The sequence below is a fragment of the Haliotis asinina genome, chromosome 14, assembly GCF_037392515.1.
Source record: "Haliotis asinina isolate JCU_RB_2024 chromosome 14, JCU_Hal_asi_v2, whole genome shotgun sequence".
NCBI classification, from domain to species: domain Eukaryota; kingdom Metazoa; phylum Mollusca; class Gastropoda; order Lepetellida; family Haliotidae; genus Haliotis; species Haliotis asinina.
The window spans coordinates 46709273-46730115 of NC_090293.1; the positions used below are offsets into that span (position 1 = coordinate 46709273).

The 20843-nt window shown below is 39.0% G+C and overlaps 2 protein-coding genes across 2 annotated transcripts in view; one reads left to right on the forward strand and one right to left on the reverse strand.

Annotated features, from left to right (window-relative positions):
• Positions 1-604, reverse strand: part of LOC137260606 (tyrosine-protein kinase BAZ1B-like) — a 37233-nt gene extending 36629 nt beyond the window's left edge. Inside the window, exon 1 of the mRNA XM_067798200.1 lies at positions 391-604. Coding sequence (XP_067654301.1) covers positions 391-503 — 113 coding nt within the window. The 5' untranslated portion in view covers positions 504-604. The remainder of the gene's footprint in view (positions 1-390) is intronic.
• On the forward strand, positions 374-20784 carry LOC137260608 (uncharacterized). Its single transcript, XM_067798201.1, has 12 exons — positions 374-800; positions 2931-3091; positions 5408-5591; positions 6235-6324; positions 6749-6835; positions 7748-7932; positions 9440-9542; positions 10350-10433; positions 10827-10960; positions 12228-12289; positions 16101-16232; positions 17285-20784. Exons 2-12 carry the CDS (start codon positions 2931-2933, stop codon positions 20557-20559), a joined length of 4497 nt encoding a protein of 1498 aa, XP_067654302.1. The 5' UTR covers positions 374-800; the 3' UTR covers positions 20560-20784.
• Positions 20785-20843: the final 59 nt, after the last annotated feature.

Consider the following 20843-nt stretch of genomic DNA (forward strand, 5'->3'; position numbering starts at 1 on the left):
AACACAAAATGGCGGATCGCGGAAGGGTGTTGTTGAACTGCGCGTTATTGTGGTCTATCTGATGACAATGCTCAGATATAAATATGGCCAAATAACAGTTAAATGGTTAAAATTTAATATTTTAATACCACGTGATCACCATAGAGATGTAAACAATCACTCCACGCCGTTTTCGGCAGATATTAGTATCCGAGATATTTTAGTCATTTACGGTCCGATTGTAGCAAAATTTGACTCACCGTTCAGTGTCTTGGATTCCACCATGCATGCAAATTTTCATGACGATCGCGACATTAATATGGAAAATATGATAAATTTATTATTTCTACAATGAAATCCATGCGCGCCGCCATATTGGATGCTGCAGATGGTCACTTGACAAAAGGATACGCTTTAGATCGGAACTGTTCCTTAGTGTGTGGGATGGTAAAAACGGCTTCCTCAGCCTTAATGTCATTTAAGGGCTTCAGACAGCTGAAAACCTTTTTACCTAGGAGAGGCATAATTAGTAAAATCCATGAAATTCTTCTAAATTTCACAGGTGTTTAAAATCTGGCGCGCACCGGCAGAGTACTCTTTCCCGCACTCCAATGTAATGTCACGTGACAAAATATTGATTATTTTAAAACGTTTTTATGATACAAAAATATTTTTCATGATATATTAGTTCATTCCTGTCTAGTCAATCCCAACATTAAAAAAATACAGTGATTTTAATCAATATCGTATAAACGAGAGTGGTAAATATGGCGGGAAATTGAAGAGGACAGGTGTAACAATCAGCTGGGTGGGACAAAGAGGTAATAGAGAAAGCCGCAACCTCATGCACAACAATCACGCGTAGTGCGTTATTTCGTTCAAGATACTGTTGACAAGAAAATGTAATATTTTTCATATAAAAAATCGACAGCGTGACTCGGACGTCGTTCAGAAACTTATGGATCTGTGCCAATATTTTCATAGCAACACCAGCTATCATACCTGATGGTGGTCTGGTAGCCTTGTGGGTGAAGCGTCTGCTTGTCACATGGAACAGCCATTACTTTGATACAGTGTTTGCAATACTTTAGTTTGCCAGGTGGCCATCAGGGCCTGCTGCCTTCCTGAATGATATCTGGAGGCCCATTTGTTTTAGTCAAATAAAAACAAAATAGATTACACTGGTCGCACAGTTTCACACTGTTTCAACAAAATCAATTAGCAACCCCTATGTAGCACAAGGCACTGAAATACCAGGAGGTGTAAACTCTCATAGCATGATGGATCTTGGATGATTTCCAAATGTTAACAAAGGAAAAAAAAACAGGGGAAAGATTCCATTTGTTAAAAAAGACAGATAATTTAATGAAGGCCACAAAGGCTCTTCAGATATTAGCAACTGTCAGCCAGATGCAATAACAACCAACGCTGGGCCTCCACGCCAGCGATTATTTTGAACGCAGCTTTGATACAGTATAGGAAAAACACCATCAGCTATTAAAAAGAAGTCACCTGATAGGAACCATTCATAATCAATTTACAATGTGAAAGACAATGAAGAAATAATTGTAGTCCAGTAGAAAAAGTATTTGGTCAAGGATTATAAAAGTTTACTTGATCTGTGTCAAGTGGAGTTTTGAAAAACAATTTCAGCCCCTGGGTACATTTCTCTATCCATATTTTGGCTGCATACAGAAATGTTACCTGGGGTACACATGTACCTGTGCCGACAATGCTTTGACTGACCATGCTGAGTAATGAACAGTTCCGTAAATAAGATTTGCATGTACAGTAAGTCTCCCAGAATCATGGATGATTCAAGTTTGAATTGGTCTCCAGTAAGCCATGCCTGTCGTAAGAGGTGATTAATGGGATTGGGTGGTCAGGCTTGCTGACTGCCGACACGTGACATGTCATGGTATCCCAGCTGCGAAGGTCGATGTTTATGCTGTTGATCACTGAATGTAGATACTTAACAAAAGATTGCAAAAAGGTCAAAAATGTGAAAAAAAAAACCCCAGTTTCTTCTTATTTCTGACACTACTATAGTCAGGGTCTTGCGTACCAGTGGCTGGATTATTTACAAACCACTGCCACATTGATGGAATATTGCTGAGTGTGGTTTTAAAAAACAACAGACCAAACCAGAATATGGTAATGTATTTCTCAGTAAAGGTTCCTATGTCACAGTGACGTCATTCTGACTTTACGTCACAATATGATTTGAATGACATCACCCCTGTGGATGACACAACAAAACAATTGTTTGCGATGTTTCTACGTGTCAGTACGCAGCGAATAGTCTTGCAATATCCAGGAATCAAATCCCATTTGATCATGTTTTTCAACCTGTCAGATTACAGAACACAGTTTTTGGTTTACAATTACAATTCTACCATGACTTCAGTAATTACTGGATTGTGATTGGTTAATCAAAGTCATTCAGAGGTATATAATCACATTATATACCTCTGATTTTCCAATACATTGTGTATTTGTTCAAAATCTGAATAGCATGGTTATGGTAGAATGGAGATAAACGCATTGTGTTTGAAAATCAGACATGTATAACAAAATTATGATAGCTCTGAATTTGTATACATATATATTTATGTGTAAATTTACATATATGTGGAATATTGCTGAGTGCTGCTTTAAATGACAAACGAACAAACACTAGGCATTCTTTGGAATATTTTTTATATAGTTTTTTTCTGCATCCTTTTATGTGTATGTATATTGTCATGTAAAATCCTTAATTATTTGGTTACTGATCGTTTTCTGCTTATGATTGTCATACAATTATCATAGGATATTTGTCACACATATGCCAACTGGCTGTGTGAATCTGAGAAAGTAAATTCTGTTCAACATGGACTTGTGTGTTTTGTCCAAGGTGTAGTAAAATCCACTCACACATAGCCTAAAGACAACTGTGACATTATTTTCAGATGGGGGTAACGAACCTTTGGACTATTTTGGCTCCTGTGAAGCAGCACAAGCCTCTGTCATCCCTTCGAGGTCAGACCATCGCTGTTGACCTCAGCATCTGGGTGTGTGAGAACCAGTGTGTCAAATCCATGCAGGGAGTGGTAGCCAAGCCGTATCTCAGGTCAGCTTATAGTCTCTGGTAAAATCTGTTACGAGAGAGTATTTTCTGTAAATTGTTTTTTTAATTAAGTAATAATTATTATTCGGTCACAGTGTCTAGTGTTTTAAACAATAATTATTATGGATCACGTTTTGTATCATAAATGTTCACTACTTTTATTATTTTGGCAGGAGGCTTTCAGGAAGTGCTATAGAGTTACCTCCTCTTGAGTTTATGTTTTGACTGTTTGTGTGTACTTCTGGGTTCTGAGGGGATTTCTCACACCTTTTGTCATGGCAAATTGTAACCGTAACAAATCACTGGACGCTAGAGTGAGTTCAGTTTTCTACTGTCTCAGCAATATTCCAGAAATATCATGGAGGGAGACCCCCAAAAAAGGGCTTCACGGAATCAAACACAGGTCATTATCTTGACGAGTGAACACTTTAACTACTAGGCTACCACAGATGAATACATTTGAGGACGAGTGATTGAGGGTGGTTTTACGTTGTGGTTGGCAATGTCCCGGAAATATCATGATGGGGGTCACTTTAGAAATGGACTTCACATATTATATCCAGGTATGAAACTGACCTTGGGTGTTTGTAACACCCAGTGACTGTTTCAACTATACTGTAGAAGCTGTTGCATCTGTTCAGTCTGGCAAGTTGTCAACACCAGGGTAAAATCTCAGTCCTGTCTGTGACTTGTACATTTATCATCAGCTCTATATTCTGGCACATTGTCTAAACTGGACTATTTCACGATGACTGCCGGTTTAGACAGCTTCCAATGTAGTCCTTTTGGCTCAAAAGCGGACCGATGAGTTGCAGTCTAGCTCGAAAACTAATAAACATAACATACTCAATGAAACCCTGATCATAATCAGACCATCACACCAACTCTGTGAAGTTTTTGCAAAATATTTTTCCTTAAAATAAAAATGTTGTTTAACAAACTATCATTAAAATATTGACACAGTTCATTATTTGTTACGAGGAAGGCGTGCAGAGAAAGGGACAGCCAGGTGTCATGATCTTTGTCATGATACATTAATGCTGTCAGTATTCTCAGTACGTGAAGCTGTGAACATCAGCATCCAGTTTTTGTGAATGGCAGCTAACAGGTCTGGTGGTGGGGCTCGCTGACTTCGTTGACACGTCATCGATTCGCATTTGCAAGATCCATGCCCATGATGTTGATCACTGGATTGTCTGGTTCAGACTGGGTTATTTACATTCTGCCTCCATATAGCTGGAATATTGCTGAATGGGGAGTAAAACTAAAAACTCATTCACTCAAAACATGTGAAAGAATTTATCTTGTTATTGTTTCAGTGAAAATTATGAACATATAACTTGCCGACTTGTTATTGCATTTTAAGTTTTTACCAAATATTTGTAATATTTGTGAAGTCCACTTCATAGTAAATCATTGCTCCCCTACCAGTCAGATGAAGGAAAAAGATGTTTACATCAAGATACTGAGCTTAAAATGGGGATGTGTGGTCCTGTTGTCTGAAGTGTTACATTTCACTGTTCACAGTTATGCCACTAAGGTATACAGAAACATATAAGCATGAGTTTGAATCCCGGTTTGCCTGGTCCTTCAGCACCATTCTTTATGTTATTTACCAAAGTGGTAATTGTATAATTCCCGTATTAACTTCAACTGTCCTCTGAGTTCGTGTTGATATGACAGATAACAGTAGACACAAGGGTGAGATTCTATTTATTATAAAAAATCACTGTTACAGGGGGTTTGTTTAAAAGCCACTTGCCACAAGGCAAGTGACTTTCAGAAAGTAGCTGATTTTCCACTTGCTCTGATTTATGATATAATCAAGAGTGATAAATAGCAAAGAGAGATAACTCTGTTATTATTGCGAGATCTATTAGCTGCATATTTAGCAGATATGAAATGAAATCCAAGTTTATTTGCAGTTTGAAACCATAAGTGGAAATTTTCTAGAAGCCCACAGACAAGTAAGATACCATTATTTGATTGCCCAAAATGTAAACTGACTTGTCTCAGACTTCGGGCAATGGGATTTTTTAACCCCTACTATTAATTACTTTCAATGACAAATTGCATCTCTGAGTCTGAGCACACCACTGCCATTAGACTCTCAGTGTAGCGATGTCATAGCAATGTAAGTTTATGTCGTATAACTGTAGGCCATGTCATCACTGATGATGTCATGGCATTGTACAAAATCTATTATCAAGAAGATATCATTTGATCCTAACAAGCAATATCTCCAGTGTATGTTTTGTATAATAAGACTCACTCACTGGGACTGATGTTAAACCCAAGCCACTCACACGTTTCCTTCAGGAATCTGTTTTTCCGAGTCAGCTACCTGACCCAGCTGGGCGTAAAGCTGGTGTTTGTGATCGAGGGTGCAGCACCACAGCTGAAGTGGCAAGAGATGAGGAGACGACAACAGGCTCTAGGGCGGGGCAGAGGGGGACGTGCAGGCCGAGGGGGGCGCTCCAACTTCAATGCCCGACTCAGAGAGGTAGGTTGCACATCTCAGCTTTCTATTTTGTTGATTGTTACCATGACGATCATTCAGAAAATAAGCAGTGTATGATATCACAGTGAGCAGTATTCTGGCCTGTTCACACAGATAATCCTACCATGAGGATTTTGGGGTGATGTTTACACATGACTCAGTGTTCCAAGGTGTCTGCTTGGTTGTTTGGTTACATACGTTATTTATCAGTCTACACTTGCTCGTACAGTCAGGGAATTGAACATGTACTTTGATGTTACTTTGGCACATTAAACATCTTGTCATTCAGAGAAAGCGTCAAAATAGTCACATTGATGTATTTTGTGAATTTTGACCACATGCTTAAAGTTAAAGTCTATTCTTGACCTGATGAAAATCTCAAAGTGAAAACCCTCATCATCTAGGAATTACTATTGACACTAATCAATACAAATGCTTCTCTATCCTCAACCTGACCCCCGACCCTCGACCCCTGAACTTCCTATTCCTCACCAGCACTGTCCAAATCGTGACAATACAATTGTAGAGAGTAGTATGACTTCTTGGCTGATGGATGTCGATTCTGTTATTGAATTAAAAGGTCATCTCTATGAAAAGTCGTTTGATAAGTTTCTTTAGATACAGTTCTTGATGATCCATATTTCAGTGCTGCCAGCTTTTGGATCTGCTTGGAATCCCTTATGTTCACAGTCGTGGTGAAGCGGAGGCCATGTGTGCTGCTCTTGATGCTGCAGGGGTGAGTCAGATAGTCGTAAGTTGGGGGCAGATCCTGCTCTCTGACGAAAGCAGCTGAGGTCATGTATGCAGGTCTTGATGCTGCAGAGTCAGGTTAGCCTTTGGGTAGGGTAGGGTAGGTTCTCCTACAGACAGGGGAAGGTGAGGCCATTTGTGCTGCTTATGATACTGCATGGGGAAGGCAGGTGCTCCTTACAGCAGGCTGTATTCTTTTGTGAAAACAGTTTAAAGGAGGAATAATTGAAAACAGCCAAACCTTGGCAATATGATTTGAAAAGTTAAATGTTGAGAGCTGCAGCGCAGTTTGAGGTACACTGATTCCGCATATTGGTACAGTGTATGAAACCTTTTTCTGGTATAAAAATTTGTTGTTTTCCCCAGACCCACTGTATTAAGTGTTGTAGTGAGCAGCATTGTTGTTTCAGCTTGTTGATGCATGCATCACAGACGACGGAGATGTGTTCCTGTACGGAGCTCGCACTGTGTACAAGAACTTCACCATGAACAACAAAGTGAGCCCTTGCAGAATGATTGTTTATTCAGATACACACAGGTTTTAAGAGGCCTTCAGATTCAAATTGCTGTGAAAGAACTTTCAATCAATGTTGTGTTTTGTATACAGATACTGGTGTTCTGAAATTGTGTTGATTAAGTACTCATCCTTGCAAGTCTGATCATTGCTTTGATTGTGACCTTGAACAAAGTGTCAGTTTTGTATGATTCATAAATCACAGTTAACAGTCTACAGCAGTAATTAACCCCTGCAACGGAGATTGGTTGTATACAGCTTGTGAAATGTCAAAGGAAGCAGAATATGGATTATGTAACCAGTTGTTCCGCAAAATGAGGAGAAATGGCTGACCCTCTTACTCATTTCAGAAAATGACTGATTTCACAATCTGACTTTAACACATAGGGGTATCCTAGAGTTTAAAGTGTTTGCTTGTCATGCCAAAGACCCGCACAATCTATGACGCCCATTTCTGGTGTCCCCTGTCCCGGTATAGCTGGAATATTGCTACAAGCTGCATTAAAAACGTTACTTTGATTTACAGTCCGTTTGATTCCATTTGAGACCGATGACTTGCTCACTTACACAAAATCTAATAACTGCAACAAAACCAAATTTTGCACAGCCACATGAAATCGACAGACCAACTCTGATGATGTGTCTCATAATTTGGGACACTCGAATAAAAAAGTTTAACAAACGATCATCATTTACTTGTCACCTTTCGCTATTTTGTACAAGGGGGGCCTCTTGCTGGTAGAACAGCTAAACGGTCTCAAATGGAATCCAGCGGACTGTATGTGCAGTAGCTGACAGGATATTATTTTACACTGTACACAGCAAAATAAGAAAATAAGAATAACTGGCTTGATTAATTTTGCTGTAAAGTTCTTCCAATGTGACCTTTGTTCAGGATCCTCATGTTGAGAGCTACTGCATGGCTGCCATTGAACAGGACCTTGGGATATCTCGGGAGTCATTGGTGGGTGTAGCACTACTCCTGGGGTGTGACTACCTGCCTGGAGGGGTCCCAGGGGTAGGAGTTGACCGGGTCATCAAGTATCTCCAGTCTCTCAAAGGTGTGGATATACTCAAAAGGTTAGACAGTGTCTGTCATCATTGTTAATGTAGAAGTTGAATTCCTCTATGTTGAAAATCTTACCAGAATGTATTTTGATATCACATATATCAACGAAAGGGCATTTTTACTTTCTTAGAGTCGATGCCTCATCTGTTTGTAGTCAGTTTGTTTCCAGAGCATGACGCCAAAACTGTTCAACATTTTTTAATAAAAGGTGGTAGATATATCAAACATATTAAATTGGTGTCTTTTGCTGTTTACGTATTTTTGTCATTTTTGTTTTTCTTGGTTTCCATGGAAATGTTTGGCGTTCTGAAAAAGGAGGGCTGGGCTTTGATTGTGGAGCACAACTTGCAAACCTTTCAATATCAATCAGAAAAACGTGGCAGATGTATGAGGCAGATCCAGAAGTGTTGCCTTTTTTCACCTGTTTGCAGATTTTGGGCATTTATATTTTTCCATGAAAACGATTTGGACTTAGTCTAAAACAAATCAGTTGAACTTAAAGTAACTGTCAGATGATTTGTTCTTTCAAGCATGTGGGGACCATGGGGATTTGTCGTCTTCTGATGATTCTTGTTCAAAATATTCTGAGACATTTCCTCTTTTGAGTAAAGACGATATATACATAGATAATTTTGAATTGGCTCTATATGTTTAGGCGGAAGCAAAATTATTGGTTAACAGCACATAATATGCTGCCATAGACCTAAAAGTCAATTGTATTAGATTTAATATTTTCTGTTTGTTTTCATGCCATGTTTTTGACATCAGTTTTCCATTATGTGCATTTTTTCAGAGAAACAATTTTTCGGTATTTTCAGTGTATTTTCAGAATCATATATAAATACTGTCTAATGCACATGAAACATGTTGAAACTTGAATACTTTGTTCCAACAACCCTTGAGGTGATGATAAGTTTGATTCCCCATATGGGTTCAATTTGTGAAGACCATTTCTGGTGTCCCCTGCTGGAGTATTGCTTAAAGTGGTGTTAAACTAAACTCACTTGCTCACTCCAGCAGTTCATTTCTGCACAAGAATACACACCCTTGAAGGTCCATTAGAACTGTTCTTCAGTAACCCATGCTTGTCATAAGAGGCGACTAATGGAGTAAGGTGGTTAGCTTTTTTGAGAGGCATTCTAGAAGCTGTAAGCAAAAGGAGTGACAAGTCGTTTGGGTGATAACCATCTGCACATAAAGAAGTTGATCATCCATAATGACTCAGGTGGTCAGGCTCACGAACTTGGTTGACATATGTTATCGAATTCTAGTTGTGTAGATCTATGCTCATACTGTTGATTACTGGATTGTCTGGTCCAAAATCGATTATTAGCAGACTGCTGCTATGTAGCTGGAAAAATGTTGATTGGGTTGTAAAACTAAATGCACTAAAACTCAACTGTAGCAGATCTGAGTAACTAGCAGGCAGGGTTCTTTAAATGTTACCTTTTGAGATTTAGTTCAGAAGCTGAGCATGGATGGATTGTGAATGAATCTGTAATATTTTGTGTACATTAGGTTTCTTCAGTGGGAAAAGATGACAGTCGGTCAATGTGTCAGCAAGATTGAGCTATTTATCCGACAAAAATCTCTTGCAACACAAGATTTTCCCCAAGCCCAGGTGAGCTTCAGAATATTTCATCTTCATCTTTCTGATAACTGTAAAAGATGTTGCAAAGTTTTCAAGTTTTTAATCAAATGGTATGTCATTGTTTTCAAAGCAGTATCTGAATTTCCCAAATGAGACAAAGTTTGCAGAATCCTGGAATAATCCTGAGATCAGTCATTCAGTCATGCTTGTGGTGAGAGGCGACCAAATCATGTCAGACAGGGGCTCATGGCTTTTTTTAAAAAGTCACTTGCCTTCAAGAAAGTATATGGTCCTGACTTATTTTCCACTTGCCCTGATTTTATGACACAGTGTTTGATGTTAATGTTTATTGGACTATTCATCAAAGGGTGATAAATTTCAATGAATGATAGCTCTACTTTATCATTATTGTGAAATTTAATAGCTACATTATGAGCAGATGAATGAAATCACAAGTTTATTTGCAGTTTGAAACCATAACTGGAAATTATCTTGTAGTCCACGGACAAGTAAGACACCATTATTTGATTACCCGAAATGAAAACTAACTTGTCCTGGGTGGCGGGCGATGGGATTTTTTAACCCTTCTCAGTCTGGGTGACTTTGTGTGATGATTGTCTGAAAATTAGTCTAAAACTAGGTTGATCTTTGCACATGAGGCGTGGTGGGGTAACCTAGTTTTAGACTAATTTTCAGACAATCATCACACAGCTGAATTATTGCTGCATGTAGATGTAATTGGCAAACAACAACAAAAAACATGTATTTTGAAAATACTCATGTCAGACTAAATGCAGCAATATGTCATCTACCAATATGAAATGTCCTCTGTTCTAGGTTATTGATGAATTTCTAAGCACACAAGAAATAGTACCAAAGCAGGCATTTACATGGAGACGTCCCCACATTGCAAAAACCCAGGTCAGTGACATAGCCGTTCCTCTTAAAGCATCAGCACTGATCGACAATTTACATTGATGACTATGGCAGATTTACATCAATGGCTTTTTCAGATTTAACACTGATGGTCTTTGCTGGTTTACGACTGATAGCCTTGGACGAGAACTGGTGACATGAACTGGGAACTTTTTACATGTTTGAGCTGTTTGTGACTGAAATATTTCACTATGCTTTTTGATATTGGCACCAATACTTGTTCTTGCATTTGTATTTTGGACCCCTGAAGCCTTTGTGATGCTATATTGAAACTTTGTTTGGTCTATTTTTTTTTATGAGAGCTTAGAGAAAGTGAAAAATTATTGAAAACAGCATTTATCCTCCTGTAAAAATAATCCTCAACATTGAATTTTCTAGGAGTATGCAGAGACAAAGATGGAATGGCCGCCAGACTACACAACGGAGAAGGTCTTGCCGCTAGTCACTCTGTGGGACCTGGTGCATATAGCTGACAGAACGCTAAAACATGTGCCCTACCTGAAACCTAGCAGGTCTGTAATGTGCAGTGATTGGATACTGATATTTTTGTTTGAAGCAGTCATAAAATCTCAATGCCTTGGCTTACTTCCATGTGATATTTGGAATATATATTTCAGTGGTTCTGTGATTATTTCCAAGGCAAAGTTTGGATAATGATTGTACAAACAGACATACCATTGATAAACCAAAGTCTCAAGCAGCTATAAATAGATACTCCAAACCTGGAAGTAACCTTTTCATGGTTTGTGCTAAAACACTGCATTCATGGCTCTCAGGTGGTCACTTACTAGTAATTAAGATAACAGGACAAATAGAAGTACCAAATTTAAAGAAAGTATATGAAAATATTTTTTTGCAACTGGCCTGCCCCTTGCAATTAGTTCAGTATCTCAGATATATCCAGACTTGAGAATTTTCTGCGGAGCCTTGGATTTTCAGGTTTTGAGTTTCATTTTGAAAAGTTTTGAGTCTTTTCTTGAGTTGAGCTTTTCTGTTTCAAATAGCAAACAGTCAGGAAGAGGTTTTAAAACATGCTTCAGTATTGTCAAATTCATGTTTTCAGGGGTACCATTTGTGAAGTCCATTTCTAGAGTCCACTACCAAGATATTGCAGGAATAATGTTAAAAGCGGCTTTGAACCATACATGCTCTCTCACTCACTCACACATATTATTCCTGATGTTTTTGACTCACTCAGTTGCAATTTAACTAAAAGGATCATTGATCAGAAATATTGTCAGTGGGAAGAAATGTTAATAATCCACAGAGCTGCAGATAATTTTTCAAGCAATTGGGTTTGCAGCCATTTTTAAACACTCCACATGGAAGTCATGTGACTACTACAGTAAACTGTGGACGGGGACTACAGCAATAATAGCATATGTATAGACATTGCTTAACATTTGCTAATGCTGTTGTACAGTTCAGACGCTTCGAAGAATTATCATATGCAAGCCAGTTAAGTTTATTGAGTACAGTACACGAGATATTATAGATCTACTGGGTTTTAATTGATTCTTCACCTTATGTGGAGCTCTGGATTCATGTAATAATTGTGACATTGATGATATCGTACCTAAAATGTTGTGAAATTTAGTTTAAACTTACACAGTACACAAAGTTAAGACAACTTCTAAATTATATTCAGAATGCAGATATGGTTAGTAATTCATGCAAGAATAGGCATACTCAGCAGTAGGCGAGTGACATTCATTTAATGATTATTGATCTCTATGGTCTCTATCATTCACTCATATCTGAATTGCTTGCTATACACAGGATTGTGAAGCCACGTGTCCGGCATGGAGTACCTGTCTATGAAGTGGAGTGGTTCAAGTCAGGTGAGAATTAACATTCATACATTACAGGGATTGATAATGGGCAGGGCTGTTACAGTAAATAGAATGTTTTTGAAGAGCAAATGCGCCACACCAAAAGACTTTCAAAGATCTTACTTTATGCTATTCTGGCTGGTGCTGAATTAGTATATTTTGTCTGAACAGGATATTCATCTAAAACTGCAGTGTGATGACTTCGATAATCTTCGATAATCTCATGAGTATATGTTCTGATAAATCTTCACTAGCACCGTGATTGCATCTACTTACAATAATTTTATTAGCTCCCTTAGCTGGCTCTACCTTCTCACAGTAGCCAGTCAGATAAGCCGTTAAACTGAGTTTGCCATTTTCAACAAAGTTGGTGGCTGTAGCCCCAAAAGTTTGATCACTGTGCGACTCTGTTTTAGGAAAAAGAGACAGACTGACAGGTCTGAAAGCCTCTTTTAGGATACCTCTGCAACAACTGTGTTGCCAATTTTAATCAGTCAGATAAAAGAAGCCGAGGTGAGTTATGACAGAAGCCTTGTGATTGGTACGTTCAATTTCCCAGACCCCTGATTGGATGAAAAGCCAGCAAAGGAAGGTAATTCAATTAAGTCATTAATGCATCCTGGGTGCTTGTGGAGATTTATTGGAACATATGGCCTGAGCTTATCAAGGATGGGTACCTCAGTGAACATCTGTTATTAAACAGGCCTTTGTGTGGGTAGTACCACCTTGTGGGCCCATACACTCAAAGAGACATGTTTATTTTAGTCTGTGATTTGCAAATGAACATTGCAGTTTGAATGTGACATTGTCATTTCAAAATAGTTTTGCTTCTGTCATTGGTTGAAACCATTTGGTTCTTTTGTTCCAATGTTTGGGGGCGATGGGAGAGCTTAGTGGTTAAAAAGTTTGCTTGTCAGCTGAAGACCCAGGTTCAAATCCAACACAGGAACAATGTGTGAAGCCCATTTCTGGTGTCCCCTGCCATGATATTGTTGAAATAATGCCAAATGTGGCTGACTCGTCCAATGTTTCCTTTCACTGTAAGGACTTAAAGGTCACATGCAACAAAAAAATCAAACATAATTAAAACACATTTATCACTTATTCTTGACATAATATACATTGCTGCTTTTAAAAAAACAAATAAACAAAATTATAAGCGTACAATCGCGATTCAAAATTGCAATATTTTGTACTTGGGCTTACTTTCCCCGAAACGAAGCCCTCGGGAGACAGAACCCAGTCATAACGGGTGGATATGCACTCAAGTGTAACGATGGCTTCCGATTGGCTGTTTCATTTGCTGATATGCTGAGGGTTCATTGTGTGTACAGAAAGATGATCTGTTTGATGGGCATTTTAGAAGCATAGCCAGTCACAAGAAAGTAAGATTCTTTATGGATAACAACTTCTTTGTGTTTACTTGACGCGTCGTTTCAGTATGGATTCATATACTGTTGTCAAACAAAATCATATACACTGAAAGAAGTCGTTATCCATGAAGAATGTATATAGAGATGTTGGGTTTGGAAAATACATGTTCTCTGAATTGGCGCTCGATCCAGTAAATTATCATGTCAGTAGAGATGGTAAACTACAGCGTGGCTGGAATCTGTCATTCGTCCAAGTACAAATCAGGCCGTGAAACTGACAAGAGTTTGCACCAATTTCCATCAGATCCAGTCATCCGAAAAAAATGAATGTAGTTTGTTTGCAACCCACAGACATAAAAACATGTCATGTGTATCACACGTGCCTAATTACATAGTGTGGCAGTCACGGGACTTGGGTGCACGAGTCATAAATCAACTTATTTTCTTTATGTCTTATAGTCTGATAGGTGTTAAGTTCAAATTGCACAGGGTCAATGATTGAAGCTGTGTATTGCATGTTGTCTTTAGCAGACAGACAGACAGACATATAGGTGTGAATAAACCAGACACTGAGCTTTCTCTGTGACAGAGACTGCTTCCCACAATCAACAAGTTTTTTTACGTAAGGAGTAGATTATTTACTTGTTTGTGTACACAACCAAGATTAGACTACTGGTCACGACCTCAGACGCTGGGCATGCATACGCAGCGCAGCACAGCTGTTGAAAACAGTTTTCCCTCCAGCGCTGGGGCCCAGCGCTGGGGGGGGGAATTTAGTGAAACGTTTGAACTCCGATTTCGCGGGTTTTTTTCAACTTTATAGGTTGAATTGGCATTTTTTATGATTTGTTTCGGTAAGTTGTGTTTTACGTTGCATGTGACCTTTAACTGAGGCAGACGTGTTCAGTAAGGGCTTTTCCGACCTCCCTAATCTGTAAGAGTGCCCCGAACTACGACATACCATTTTCACGTGTTGCAACCCCTGTCAATACCTGCTGGTGCTGTCTTGCAGCTAAAATCAATGAATTGTTATTTAAACTTTTAACATTTCAGTCATGAAGCAGCATTTGGTTTCCTTATCTATTATGCAATCTGTTGGCATTTCATATGTCATTAAAATTAAATGGTCACATTTGCATCCAAGTTGCTTTGTGGCTGTAAATGACTGTTTCATCTCAATGTAAGACTGGCAAGATATGCAAGGATTTATGGGACATGAATTCCTGCGTCCTATAGATACTCATATAAATTGACAACAGGCGCAACAAAATTTATTAGAGCGTCTACAGAGACAAAGAAAAAGTTCAAATACGATTGTAAATATTTATATCAAGTAACAGTAAGTTGTTATTGTGCCAGCTGCAGTCGGATTATGTATCGTTTGCAGTTTAATTGTTGTAACAATGTGATGATAATGATGCACAACATTAACTAAATTACAACAATATTACAACATGGTGTCATTAATATTATTTAAGTTTCTGGGACCCTCAATTTGTAGTCAAGGATACCTGTAAATTAAGAGTATGCGTCCAAGGTACCCTCAAATGCACAACAAATACATGGTTCAATAGTGTACAATGATTGTTCCACTTTGTCATATATCCACTCTGTGATTGTACATTTATTAGCTTGTACCACAGTATGATTACACCACTGGGCCCTCTATGAAGATCCGAGGAGTTACCAGTGGTTGTCAAGAAACCCTGTGATTTACCTTGACTCACAAACATTTGGGTGTCAGGGACCCCCCGTTATGTGTCACAGGGGTCCTTGTAAGCAGTGTTAGGTTCCTATGAAGTTACGTTGTAGATCTGTATGTCTTGATAATTTCTTCAGAGCCCATAATAAATCATTGCTCATGTGAACTGATGAGTAAAATGATGCATGTAACTGCTTGTAAACGGGAATGATGTGCAGGTATACAAACTTGATGCTGTCATATAATTTGATGAATGTTGAGTGTGGTGTTAGACATCAAACAAACAGATGCATATTCTTACCAACAAAAGAATCGCAACGGTTTGTTTTGTTTGTTTGATGGGTATTTTTTTATTAAGTTTTTAAATAGAAGACATAAAGATGAAGGCTTACTTCATGAAGTGTCATTTTTTATTAATCTTGCTTTTCTTTAGCTGTCCAGTATAGATCGATGCAAGTGCCGATCACTGGATTGTTTGGTTCAGACATTGTTTACAGATCACTGTAATGTTCAACAAAAAATCTTTGAGCAGTGATATATATGTATGGAGAAGGAAATCATATATACATGTATTTCTCAAACTGAAAATTTGTTTTAACCTTGCAGTCATACCTGAAGTGGAATTCTATTGAAGTATTCAATATTGCAGCACTACTTTTCATGATGTATGTGTATAGAAAAGGAAATCATATATATACATTATTCAAACAGTACGTTTCATAAGTCACAATTTTCCCTTTGTTAGTGGATGATGTGAACACAAACAGTGAATTTTACACAACCATGGAGGAGCAGGGCCTCTTTACACGAGCCTTTCCCGACCTCGTCCTCCAACATGAAGAGGAGATGGGCATGAAAAAGGAGAAGAAAAAGAAAGGTAACGTGAATTGAATTTGAAATTGCCTTGTCCTGTATTACTGACAAACCAATGAGGGTTTCGGGTGAGGTTCGGCCTTCTGTTTAACATTATGAAGATTACGTAGGTTTGGCTGTGAGGTTGCTGTCATGTAACTGAAAGTTACTGAGCAAAAAATTCAGGTGCATTGTTTGTAGTTGAGTGGTGAAGGACGCCAGGAACCAGTAATAAGGACAGAACAAGAGGAGGTATCTGGAAATGAATTACGGACATAAAAACATAGTAATGCAAGGGTGGACAGGGCTTTGGCAGTCATAGATCCTAAACAGGGCAGGGAAATCAAGAAACAGCTTGAAGTTCTAAAATGTCTCCATTGGAGTAGTTCCAGCTGATTAACTTACACTAAACTTTTGTGTAAAGTAACATCGGAAATTAGGGTCAAGCCTATTTTCAGGGAGCCTTGCATTTAAATGTTTAGTGTTAAATTATTGTTAAATAAATTATGGTTAATTCTGAAACAACACTATACTCACAGAATTTTCACTCTTTAATGTTTGCTAAAAATAGGATTGTGCTAAGTTCTCTTTTCTGGAGCAGAACTCTAAAACCATCCAGTGTTTCTTCCCCAAACTTGGCACCTAGATAGATCTGGTGGTGTACTGTTGTTTTTTGGTGGTTTTGAAATTCTGAATAATACATGGCATCTCCATGGCAACAAGTTTGACTGAAATTGGTGGTAGTACTCTTTTCCGGAGCAGAACTCTAAAAGTGTTCACTATTTCTTCACCAAACTTGGCATATACAGCTTGGTCTAGTGGTATACTGGTGCCTTTTGGTAATTTTTGAATTCTGATAGAAATATTTTTGCATTTCCAAGGTTGACTTAGACTGAAATTGGTGATTGTGCTCCTATCTAACTTTTAAAACCCTTTATTTTTCTCCTTCCACTTTTCTGTATACACACCAATACATTTAGCATAATCATTACTTGTAATGAACAATATATTGCCATAGGGGTTGATATTGATGACTTTGTCTTCTTGTTAAACCTGCTGGTGTTTTATATCTTTCAGGGTCAAAGAAATCCAAGAAGAAAGAACAAACAGAGGATGAGCTGGGTGACTTGTCAAGCCAGATGCTACTGTTGGAGCTCCAGGGTGATAAGGATGCTATGGATGATAAGGATTCTTTGCAGGTGAAAAAGGAGCTATCAACACAAGGGCCTATTGGTGATCCATGTCCCATAGCAAACTGTCGACAGAAACCTAGTCGCTGCATCAAAGATGTTGATGAACTGGATGTAAGGGTGAAACAGAAAAACAAGACATCCTTATGGATGAGCCGGAACAGTCATACTGTGTCAGAACGCTCTGATGGACAGTTGGATACAAAGACTAAGCAAGTGACTGGACTAGCAGGCGTAAAATTACACAAAGGCAGTTCTCTAGAGTTCAGAGGGACACTTGGAACCAGTGATAAACATAGACCCAGAGGGGATACACTGGATCAAGATGATTCTAAGATTTCATACAAGTCTAATTCCAGTGAGGATTCAGACAAACCAGAGTCTGATTCAGATTCTGACAAGGAGAATGAGGAGGTGTTCCTTTCCCTGTCTCAGAGGCTCCAGATGAGGCTTGGACAGTCTTCCAAATGCCGATCTTCGTCTGGAGGATTTGAACAGTGTCTGGCCCTGAAACACAATACCAAGATGAAATGTACATCGGAGGGTGGGGTTAACTCAATGTGGAGTGTGAAGTGTGTAAGGACTAGGAATAGTAATGAAAAAATTGTAGCAGAACCAAACTCAGGTGCATTCCGTAGTGACAACTGCTTCAAGAAACCTAATGTGTCTTGTAATACCGGGATGAAATCAGATGTGCTGATTCATTCTCAGGGAAGGCGAAAGAAAGCTAATGAAATCACAGATTTGTCCCAACCTGTTCTTAGCAGAGACCAACCAATTAATGGTAGCACACTTAATCTGACTTCAGATGTAAATGTAGACTGCCAAATAGATAGAAAGGAGCCAGCTTATAGTGGTTTAAGAGGCACTACTAATTACAAATCAAGTCAGCCTTGTTCTGAAAGAAAACCATGTGCTAGTTCAAAGCATATTTCATTACCTGTTGATTCAACAGGTTGTGGACTAAAGGGTTCAAATGCTGAAGGACAAGATCTTTCATTGACAGGTACAGGCCCAGTAACTGATCTGCCTCAGGTCTTGAAATCAGATGTAGAAACATCTGAAGGATCAAACCTGCGATTAACTTATCCACAAGTAAAGAATTCTCCAGCAGTATCAGACTTTACTCCAGATACCCTCTGTGAGAATGACTTCAGCCATGTTGCTTACATGACAGAAGTTCACACTCCTGATATCAACAGCAGACCGGGCATACCTTCTGTCAGTGGGACATCTTCTGTCTCCTTTGATTCACTAAGTTCTGAGGAAAGTGCTATAAATCGTGATTATTTAGATAAAAGTAGCAGCACCCATGACAATAGTAATACCCATGTGCCTCGTCATGGTATGCCTGCTTCACAAATTAACTCATCCAGTAGTAACACTGAATTACTAAACGAGTCACCTCATCATTCCAGTGTAAGCCCCAAACCAATGAAACCCTTCTGTTTGAAGAGCCATTTATTCCAACAAACACCATCGCCATTAACAGGACGGGAGAGGTCTACACTGTATCCTCTAACCCCTGTGACAGGCTCTGCTTCGGGTCAGGCTAAGGTTCTCTTATATCAGACTCCCTCTCCGTTGTTCATGGTGAAACCCTGCATCTCCCACTCTGTGGACAACAGACCTGCTCACACGAACCAGACCATACTGTTTCAGACTCCACCCACAGACTCCATCTCTGCTGTCAACTCAACCTTACAGTTTGGCAATTTCAACATGCAGGCATCGCTGTTGGATGACACTTTATTCAATGTTACTGCCAATTCTACCACCACAGGGTCGTCATTTGTCAGTCATAGAACTCAAGATGTTGGTACCCTTGATGAAGATCATCCACCCATCACTCGTAATGTAGATACAAATGAAGGTAGTCCTGAAATGTCTTCCAGTGATTCATTATGTCCCCCATCCTGTGGATGGTTAACAGCATGCGATGGTAGATATGATATCAACTTAAGTTTCCCCCTGTTATCAATCGATTCCATGGCTTCAATTGAAAAAGCTGATGTCAGTGGCAGGGAGGATGTGGCTTCAAGAGGCCAGCTGAGAGGAGAGAGTTCAGAATCACATGAAATTGGAAAGAACAAAATTGATCAGGGCAGTCTGGAAAAAAATGCATACACATATTGTTGTGTGAAACATCCCATTGTTGCTAATGGAAGCAGCGAGCAAGAGACGGAAATTCCTAATGAATCTTCTTATGTACCTGGAACTAGAACTGAACAAAATGCTTCATCTGAAATGATGTTTCTGGGTCGCGCTGAGACTGATGAACAGATCCTTAATGTGAACATACTTTCATCTCAAAGTCAAATTCCACCCTGTTCCCAAAAAACAATTCCTAATAGATCCAAGTTGTCGTTGAGACGAAAGGGCAACAGATGTCAAAGCACACTGATTCAGCATGAAGTCTTATCATGTGACTTAGAACGTTCACATGCACTTCCAACAGTTTCTACTACTGACGGGTCAGTAGACTCGTGTACAGATGACCAAACTGCAGGGCCAGATCGTATCAAATGTTCCACTGAGGATTCTGTGATAGACTTGTGTGAAGATGCTGACAGTGAAAGAGAGAATGATGAAAATCCCGACAGCGAGGTGTTGGACGGTAAACCCGTTTGTGTGCCAACGAACCGTTTTGTATCTATAGACAAGGTTTTCCCAGAGGCACTAGAAGGTGATCGTACATTTCTACAGATGCTGAATGAACCGCCTCACCGCGTTAGAATCTCCTCGAAACAACCTTTGCCGAACTTCTATGAGGACTCTGACAGTGATACAGTGCCTGATTGGGAAACTGAAATCAAGGGTGCCGAAATTCGTAATAGTAATGGTTGCTCTAACGTTTCCAGGGTCAGTTGTGCATCATCGTCCTTCAGCAGTGAGGAAGATTCAGCTGAGGGTAGCTCCACTGCCACAGCCCCAACAGAATCATATAGTGATGGAATGAACAGAACGGACGGATTTGTGTCAATATCGGACAATCATGATGTGGGCGAAGCAGATGATATGACCATGACGGAAAGCCCAGCGTCTCTGTCAGACAGGCTGAAACTCAGATTGTCCAACAATGCTCAAAACGCTTTGAAAGCACTCACCACGCGAAGAAACTTTGGTCTTGATGTAAACGTAAAACCTGTACGGAAAACGTGAAGAATATACTACACAGTGTCAAAGAATACCAGATTTTCTCTAGCATCATAATATGTCATCACCATAACTGTTTTGAAAGTTTGTTAAAAATTAATATTGCATCAGGGATGCTAGTTATGTATGTGTTTTTGACTTCTTTGAAAAGTATGTGAAGAATACTATTTTATGACATGCTTCAGAACAAAAATATATTTATTCTGTGCCTCACATAAAATGTAAATAAGATGAAGTGAATTTGTGATCAGTTTCAGGATGATGTGTGTTCTTGCTAGGGGATGACATAT